The sequence below is a fragment of the Gasterosteus aculeatus genome, chromosome 20 (assembly GCF_964276395.1).
Source record: "Gasterosteus aculeatus chromosome 20, fGasAcu3.hap1.1, whole genome shotgun sequence".
Taxonomy (NCBI): domain Eukaryota; kingdom Metazoa; phylum Chordata; class Actinopteri; order Perciformes; family Gasterosteidae; genus Gasterosteus; species Gasterosteus aculeatus.
The window spans coordinates 11,334,267-11,342,620 of NC_135707.1; the positions used below are offsets into that span (position 1 = coordinate 11,334,267).

The 8,354-nt window shown below is 43.1% G+C and overlaps 2 protein-coding genes across 3 annotated transcripts; both read right to left on the reverse strand.

Annotated features, from left to right (window-relative positions):
* On the reverse strand, positions 1–3,074 carry has1 (hyaluronan synthase 1). The gene is made up of 5 exons (XM_040166342.2): positions 2,941–3,074; positions 1,508–2,204; positions 1,183–1,408; positions 919–1,051; positions 1–823 (listed from the first exon to the last, which is right to left on the reverse strand). The coding sequence occupies exons 2-5, from the start codon at positions 2,189–2,191 to the stop codon at positions 148–150; spliced, it is 1,719 nt and encodes a 572-aa protein (XP_040022276.2). The 5' UTR covers positions 2,192–2,204; positions 2,941–3,074; the 3' UTR covers positions 1–147.
* A 2,311-nt stretch (positions 3,075–5,385) lies between these two features.
* Positions 5,386–8,354, reverse strand: LOC120811142 (trypsin-3-like). 2 transcript variants are annotated; one of them, XM_078095239.1, is made up of 5 exons: positions 8,298–8,354; positions 6,293–6,452; positions 5,897–6,159; positions 5,669–5,805; positions 5,386–5,591 (listed from the first exon to the last, which is right to left on the reverse strand). In XM_078095239.1, exons 3-5 carry the CDS (start codon positions 6,090–6,092, stop codon positions 5,442–5,444), a joined length of 483 nt encoding a protein of 160 aa, XP_077951365.1. In that variant the 5' UTR covers positions 6,093–6,159; positions 6,293–6,452; positions 8,298–8,354; the 3' UTR covers positions 5,386–5,441. The 2 variants fall into 2 exon arrangements, with proteins under 2 accessions (XP_077951365.1, XP_040022266.2); XM_040166332.2 differs by lacking the exon at positions 8,298–8,354 and adding an exon at positions 6,568–6,666.

Consider the following 8,354-nt stretch of genomic DNA (forward strand, 5'->3'; position numbering starts at 1 on the left):
TTAGGTTTGTTGGTTTAGCAGCAGCATACCTGTTCATTAATTAATGAAATATTCTACAAAATAAATAAATCAAACCCACTAAATAAAATGAAGTCAGTGGTTGAGTTTCAATAAATTATTTTCCATTTCTCACAGGTCACTTTGGATTTACACATTCAACGCGTAACTTTGGACGCGTTTCCGACACGACTTCCTGAACCACACCCAGTACAGAAAAATCATGAGCAGCCAGTAGCAGGTGTATGCCACGCAGCCGTAGATGATGAACTGCGTCTCTAGTGTCTTGGCTGGAGTGAGCCAGTCTTGTTGAATCTCCTGGTAAATCGTGTAAGCAAACCCACTTAGTAAAAGGGCGACCCACACGGACAGAGGGAGAAGAGGCATGTAGTTTCCAACAATCTTACGTCTGCCTGAAGTCCCCCAGCTGCTTTTGTTCATGGTGATAATGGCAAAGTACTTGGCAGGCAGCAGGCTGGTCATGTACAGAGCCGAGTAGAGGGACATGAACACCATCACAAAGTCTCTGCGGAGGATGCAGGCGTAGGCTGCCTTCACCAGCCCGATCAGCTGAATGCAGCACAGGATCCAGAGGATGTCCCACAGCGTGCCCGTCCAAAACAGCTGGATGATGGTGGCGGTGACAAAGAACGGGAAGACGCCTGAGACGATGGACTCGTAGGTCATCCACAGGTGGTGCTTGTGCCACCACATTGCATTGTAGAGCCACTCGCGGAAATATGATTTTGTCCAGCGAGTCTGCTGGTTGAGCCAGCGCAGAAACTGAGCTGGAGTCTCTGTGTAGCATTTGGAGCGGGCAGTGTATCTAAAAGAAATCACAAAAATACAATCTATGAAACCTTTATCATTACGGCAAAGACTGCACCACTAAGATAGTTGCGTCGGATGAAGGCGTCTTACTTTGTCGCAAAGCCCATGCTCAGCATTCGGTTGGTAAGATGTCTGTCGTCGCCAAATGTGCAGTGACTTCCCAAAAACTTTTGATTGTACCAGGGCTCCAAAAACTGCTGGAGGAGATCGTTCCTGTACAGACCTTAATGGAAAAAGTTCAGCAATTAGTTACACTGATTTGCAACAGTGCATTAAAGCTCTGACTACCATTGCTTGACATGTGCAATGATTACTTTGACCAACATCACAGGGGAAAGGATGTATTTTCCTCACCCAAAGGACCGCTTATGCAGGACACACAGTTGAAGAAGGACTGGCAAGACCTTTCGATGTTGAAAGCCATCCAGTACCTCAGACTGCTCATAAAGCTGATGTAGGAGTCTTTAAGGTTGAGGATCATCACATCTCCCCCTACAGCACCATACTTGTTGTTACTTTCCAACACTTTACACAGCTCCACGGTGGCCAGAGTGTCCAACTTGGTGTCTGAGTCACACACCTGCGGAGGGAGAAAGAAAGCCGTGCTCTTAAAAAATGCTTTTCTATAAAGGTTTCTCAACTCAATGAGGTGTATGAATTCAAATAGAAAAATAGATACCTGTATGTAGTCAACTGATGAACCAAGTGCTTTAAACGCAGTGTACATCACATCCCGCTTGCCGCCCCACTTCTGCATGATGCACACGCAACTCTTGCTCTGGATCAGCCGCTCTACCTCTTTTCGCTGTGGATCTTCACCCATGGTACGATCAGCATCCCCTTCTGGGCCCATTTCCACATCCTGCTGGGCCTGGGTGGGATCCCATGTATGGTAGTTGTTCCTCCACACAAAACAGCCAGGGTCCTGGTCCGCAAACACCTCCATGAACATGTCCATCATATAACGGTCATCCTCCGTGTTCCCGTCAATCACCATGATGATGCGGAGCAGTTCAGGAGGATACTTGAGGGCCCTGATGGAGTTAAGGCACTCTCTGAGATAGGCAGGGTCCTCCTGGTAAGCTGATATAGTGAAGCCGATGGTTTTTGTCAAGCTGCACGGTTTGCTGAGAGCCCTCATTCGACGGTGCTCAACGAAGGCGAAGAAGCTCTGCACTAGAACATGGAGCGAGAGAAGTAGTCCATAAAAGCCAAACGATATGATTCCATACGAGGAGGTCACTAGCTGGAAACCGTCAACATAGGCCCACACCATCACGCCCATGACAACCAGAGCAAAGGTGAATGTGAAAATGGCACGAAGTATTGACCCAAGCTTCTTCAGTAACGGTTTCAGATCCATTGTGCTTCTTTACCTATAAGAGCAAAAAAACACCACATATATGGTCGTTAGTTGTATGTGAGCAAAGGTTACTGGTCTTTGTCATTCTACAAATGTATGCAGACACTCTCTATGGTTTGGTGGATAAAGGCTGTTATGCAAGTTAGTTGTTTCTGAGGACTGTTCTCAGACATGTTAACAAGCTATATATGTTGAAAAAAAGAACTTTAAGCTGAAGGCTTTTGTTTCTAAAACTCTTATTTTGGTTTTAAAACTCGCTGACAAGGTAATGTAATAACTGTAATAACAGTGGGTTAAAGAGATTAATAGTTTGGTAATATTAGTTATTGGTAATAAAAACTGTTTATTAATTGTATTTTCATATAAGGTTATTGTAATGAATCTCATTATATCATACTCATAGTGCTCTTCGAACCACAATAATATAACATGATCTTCTAAAATACTTGTATTTATTTTCAATTATTTCAGATTACAAGCTACTTCATCAACCCACATGAGGAAACCTCATTCTATCAGCTGAGCAAAAAAGGTTGCTGCATAAGAGAAGATTGATTAAATCTGCACTAAATATAAAAATATATAAAACTGAACGAATAAATAGAGTTCAATTAAAATGACAGCCTAACTCTAGTAATTAAAATATTACTACTCTATATTCGCTTTTATGCGTATGGATAATTCCTCCGCAAAGCAGCAAATAAAAAAACGGGGCTACACATGAAGAAGAAATTTATCTTCAGTCCTACCTGATGTCAAGGTGCCCTGGTGTTACTTTTGCCAGACATCCACTCGATGTTTTCTCTTGTGTAGCAACTTGCCTGAAGTTGGTTGGCTTTATAAACTTCAAGGTTGAACCGAGGGATGGAGCCGTGTACGCGCTTTTTATGGTGGTGGTGATTCCCGTGTATTGGGAATTATCAATTACGCGCGCTCCCGCTGACTCAGCCGTGCGTCAGGAGCAAGGCGGTGGTCCCGCTGGCTGAGCGCACGGTGCGTATTCGGCTGCTTTGTTTTTTCTTTCACCATAGTGATGTTCAATCTGGGACTACCCATCCACAAGTCTCTGTTTGGAGTCTCTTGAGGACCTTTGGGCTCGTGTTGACCCGATCAGTTCACTTTTTTACGACGACCCCACTTTAACATCTAACATTAACCTAGAACTATTTTAATATCATCACTATGCTTTATTTGATTTGTTTATAGCCCAGAATATGTGTATATGTGTTGTACATTTTTAACCATGGTTGAACTCATATCTTATAATTCACTATTATGCTAATTTTTACTTCATTACATTCTTGAGGGAGTTATTGTATTTTTCTTCTTTTATAACTATTTATTCCACATATTTAGAACATTGGTACAAAATATAATAATCAAATTAGTGATTTGTTGTTAAAGGTTATCCTACCCAACAGTGTTTATAATGATTAAAAAGATAATTTACACAGCAGTATACATCTGCACTAGTAAAAGTTCTAAATACTTTCACCAGTGATGTTGAAGTCGAAAGTCTCAAAGTTATTCAGTTTTGCCAGAAACTGTGTGGCCATTCAACAGAATGTCAGGTATTCATTCACATTAACCTTGAGGGAGAAAAGATAAGAAACCTCAGAAGGTGCGAGGCTGTACACTAGTGGGATGCTGCCCACTCCTGGCCTCTATCTGACACTGACACAAGTCAAGAAACCAGCGGGACAGCAGCAAAACTATCAATGAGTAAAAAGTATTCTCTTCTCTACTTGTCTGTGACTTCAGAGTCCTATTGCGGCCCCTTCTGGACACTTAGTTGCTACCACTGACCCGATTTAACCGTGAGGGAAATGCATTGACCGCTCATGACGGTCCACACCCTGAGCCGCAAGAGCTGCGCCGTCAACACGCTCCATGTTAGACCCAAATAGGAGCCACCTGGCTGCTGATGTCATGTGTGGGGGCAGAGAAAGTCGATGTGTTTACGGACTAAGCGGTCTCAGCTTTCTGCACATGTCATGTGGGCTTTTCCCCTAAGATTTGTGTGTTTTTATGTACCTACTTCCCAACCCTCTATTGTTCTGTGACACTGTTTTCTCACTTTTTATTCATCTTCTCCAATATTGTGTCATCTTTTTCTATTGAATAGTTTAAAGTATGCTCTTAAAAATGCATTTTTACATACCATTATTTTTAGATTATTTCTGTCACTTTCTTCCTTTTCATAGCTCAATTTTTACTGCATCAGTGTGTCACCACATCAAGAATATGTTCTGGCAAGGACACTGCAGAAGGAAAAGTCTTCAGAGCGGCCAAAACTTCTAAGTAGCTCGTAAACATTGTTTGTGGAATTATGTAGGATTCAAAACATGGAGATCTTTGTTGCCAGAATAAACATCCTCCACAAAGCCATGTATTTGCAAATATAATAATGCATCATCTAGCATGCTTCATGGCAATAAGAGCTATATTTTATACAAAAATGAGTCCTTATTAGGCCTCTTTTTCAGTGGTAAAGAAAAGGCCCGTTGACTCACACACTGCTCTGTGCCACACCCAAGCAACCAAAATTCACTTAAATCACTGCATGCCATGCAAGCCATTTTGGGATTGAGTGTTCTCATATGTGCACCTGTTGTTGATCGCAAACTTGTGCCCTTAAACGAGTTTACTGATCAGGTTTCAGGTTTTTGAAAAGTTACTGCACAGCGAACTGTCAAAGAAGCACATTTGTAGCAGAGAGTGGTCCAACCCGTGATCATGGAGCATGGCCAGAGTGTGCACCATGCTTCCCAGTTTCAACCCACAGACGGCAATGTAGCAGCAGTTTTTTCCCTTTTTGTGATTTATTGTTGGTTGACTGTAAATGTAAGGTTTGTTCTTCAAATGCTATGTGTTCTACCGAGGCATCCATGAGCAAGAATTGTGTGTGTCCATTCATTTTGAAGTCATTTTGAGTCAGAGTTGATACCCGTCAAATAGTGTGACAGCATGGGAGGCAACTATTTACAATCTTGGCTTCTTATATAGATGCCATTTTACATTCCCGCTTAACAAAGCCATTCATTATGGTGTTGAGGACTAGTGGCATTTCAGACACACTTGTTTTAGACACCTGCAGAAGAATTGAATCGATTTACCTCAATGTCAAGTGTGTGTGTTTCAGGCCAAAGACTGGTCACAAACACCTGTAAAAACCACACTGTACACACAGCACGTCACATTGTTGACTTTACTATCAGGTCACATGTGAATTCTTTGGCTTCTTTGCTGCTCAGCCGGACGCCATGGTACTCTTGATCCAGGAGATGTAATTGCAAACTTTTGTGTAAACCCCAGGCTTTTTTCTCAGAGCGCAGCCATGCCCCCAAGACACAACTCCCTGTAGTTCCCCGTTGCAAATCATGGGACCCCCTGAGTCACCCTGAGGATTTAAGAAAACGGGTGATTATCTTAACTGATCACACTTTAAATAAACAGCAGCCATGATCTGTATAATACCTGGCAGGAGTCCTTTCCTCCCTCCAGATAACCAGCACAGATCATGTTCTCAGTGATTTGGAAAGGATATGAATCGAAGCATGTGTCATCGCTCAGGAGAGGGGCATCCAGGCACTGCAACTTGTGAGGGTACCTCGCTGGAAAAAGCGAGTAAAGGGGTGTCTCAGTGAACAATAAGGCATGAAATAGCATTTTTGTGGCATTCCACATAGTTTCTCTGTAACTCACAGCCCTCATCGCTGGGACGAAGACTCCCCCATCCAGAGATCTGGCACACTGTCCCGTCGCTGGCACACTTTGAAGGGAGCGTAGCAGGGCGCACATAGCTGTTCAGAGTGGCAGGTCGACTCAGTTTGATCAGCATGATGTCGCTGTCCTGGGTGCGGGAGTTGTAGTCAGGGTGGCGAATAAACTTGGCAGACATGATGTGCTGTTCGGTCCCTTCGGGTTCCCAAATGTCGTGCTCTCCCAGACGAAGTTCCACATCTGACCTGGAAGACATAAATCTCTCTTTAAGGTGACTTTGCACTCTTGATGTTTAAGGGAAGATCCATCAGTGTTAACCAGTTGCTGAGGTTTAGCTTCACACGCTATGGATAGTCTTTAGCGTATCATCTTTCTTACTTTGTTTTACAGTGTGCAGCAGAGAGCACCCACTCATTGGACACAAGAGTCCCGCCACAGAAGTTGTACCCAGTGAAGAGAGAAACTTGGTGGGGTACAGAATTCCTCAGACACTCATACCCTCCGACAATCTTGCCATCTTCCTTCAGTGCAGCCGAAGCTGTAAAAAAAGAAGTCAGAGTAAAGAATTGGCAAAAAAGAGGTAGTTTGTGCAGTAACATCTGTCATATGAACATGTGTGACTTTTTACAGTACATATCAATTCTATACAATACCTGCCCCTCCAAAGAAAGTCAGAAGAAGAAAGAGCTTCATGCCTACTGTCTGCCCGGATGGTTTGAAGATTAATGTGCTCTCAGCCTGTTCTTTGTAGGTATTTTAGTCATCTTATCACTCTCTTATCACCAGAGGTACACCTCAAATACCAAACATGTGTTACATTTCCCGAGGACACTGGCTTTATTTTACAGTATTTAGGAAAAACCTAAGAGACAAACTGGGGAGAACAGCTTAAATTAACAAACAATATGAATTGCAAACACTGACATTTGGAATGCCATTTTGTCAGTAAGCTTTGAGTTATAGTGGTTTTCATTCTAATTTGAAACCCACAGTTCTTAGTAGGTTGAAGCTCGTTGGAATCACTACATTTGCTATTAAACTTCAAACTATGGTCATAACTTCTTTTTTTCTTTGTTAATCATAAATATATTCTAAATAAGAGCCATGAACTGCTACCTTCCAGTCAACCACAAAAGGGAAGTTCATACTTTAGGATGTTGGGTAAGTATGTGGGTGCAATTCAATTGCTTAAGGATGCTGTGTGTCACAGCAAAGGTGTGACATCGCAAATTCGCTTTTTTGAACCGTGTGAACCACTAACTACCTACAAAATCTTGCTTAACCTTCACAAAAAATGATACACACACAGAGGACTTAAGTACGCTATATTCTGAAAATTGAGACAGGGTGATTTTTCTTGCATTCCTGAATGTTTTCAGTAAAGATAAATTCTTTAACACTAAAAGTATTCATTACAGTTTTGTAGGTTTGGAGCGGTCACGTTCGGTCACGGTAACGGGCGGCAAAGATCCACGCGCAGAGGGAGGTCACAAAATAAGGGTTTTAATGTTCAACAGAAACAGCGAGCCGAGCTCGATGGCAAAACATAGAACAAAAATGTATTCTCTAGGAGACCAGCTAGGCAAAAGGCAAAACGAAAGATAATCCTCGGGACAGGGGAATCTCCTCCTTGGAGAACGAAGCTCGACAGGAGCCCGCAGGATGCGGCCCCTGCGGCACGACGCTGGAGACCGGACGAGCAGGACTTGGCTGTGCGCAAACAGAGAAGGTCTTGATGCTGCTGGACAGGGGAAGGGTTGACTCACAAGAATAATCCGACAAGACACAAAGGGAACACATGCAAGATATAGACAGGGTGATTAGACATGACGAGAAACAGGTGTAACAGCAAACGGCGCGGGCACTGATTGAAATGAGCGGCAGGTGGATGGGAAGGCTATGTGAGAAGTGGGTGTGTGTGCAGAGGTGAGACTAATGGGCAAATGAGTGTGTCAGTGAATGTATATGGCAGAGGGGAAGAGAGAGAGAGACCCGGATCCTGACAGGAGCATGTGCACAATTTCACTGTTAAATCTACTGTTATAATGACAGTAGATTATCTAAAGCACAAGTTTGTCTGACAGTTTTATTGTTCAACTATCTCTTTGGTTTAGGTCTGAAACATTCAGGCGATCACACTGACATTTCCAAACTGCATATCGTTGCTGAGTCAAGGCCTCAGAGTGGAGACGTTCTGAAAGGGGCTAGGCTCTGTTGCTCATGTATGAGCAAAGGTGTTTATCAGCAGCAGACAGGGAAACATTTAAATAAAGGGTTTCTTTAACCAAACCCTGTGATTATACACTTAAGGCTAAAGCATATAACGCATTCCCATCTAGCACAGGCAGGTTCTCCCCCCATCATTACTGCGTGGCACACTCACCGTCTGCCTTATTCCTTTCAAGATCTGCGTACCACTGCTCGTATTCCTTGTCCGTTA

Coding starts and splice junctions, on each gene's coding strand:
- has1 (XM_040166342.2), bottom strand. CDS start 2,191: ATGGATCTGAAACCGTTACTGAAGAAGCTTGGGTCAATACTTCGTGCC. Junction 1,052..1,182: donor CTGCATAAGCGGTCCTTTGG/GTGAGGAAAATA, acceptor TTTTCCATTAAG/GTCTGTACAGGAACGATCTC. Junction 824..918: donor AGCATGGGCTTTGCGACAAA/GTAAGACGCCTT, acceptor GATTTCTTTTAG/ATACACTGCCCGCTCCAAAT.
- LOC120811142 (XM_040166332.2), bottom strand. CDS start 6,607: ATGAAGCTCTTTCTTCTTCTGACTTTCTTTGGAGGGGCAG. Junction 6,453..6,567: donor GACTTTCTTTGGAGGGGCAG/GTATTGTATAGA, acceptor CTTTTTTTACAG/CTTCGGCTGCACTGAAGGAA. Junction 6,160..6,292: donor GCTGCACACTGTAAAACAAA/GTAAGAAAGATG, acceptor TATGTCTTCCAG/GTCAGATGTGGAACTTCGTC.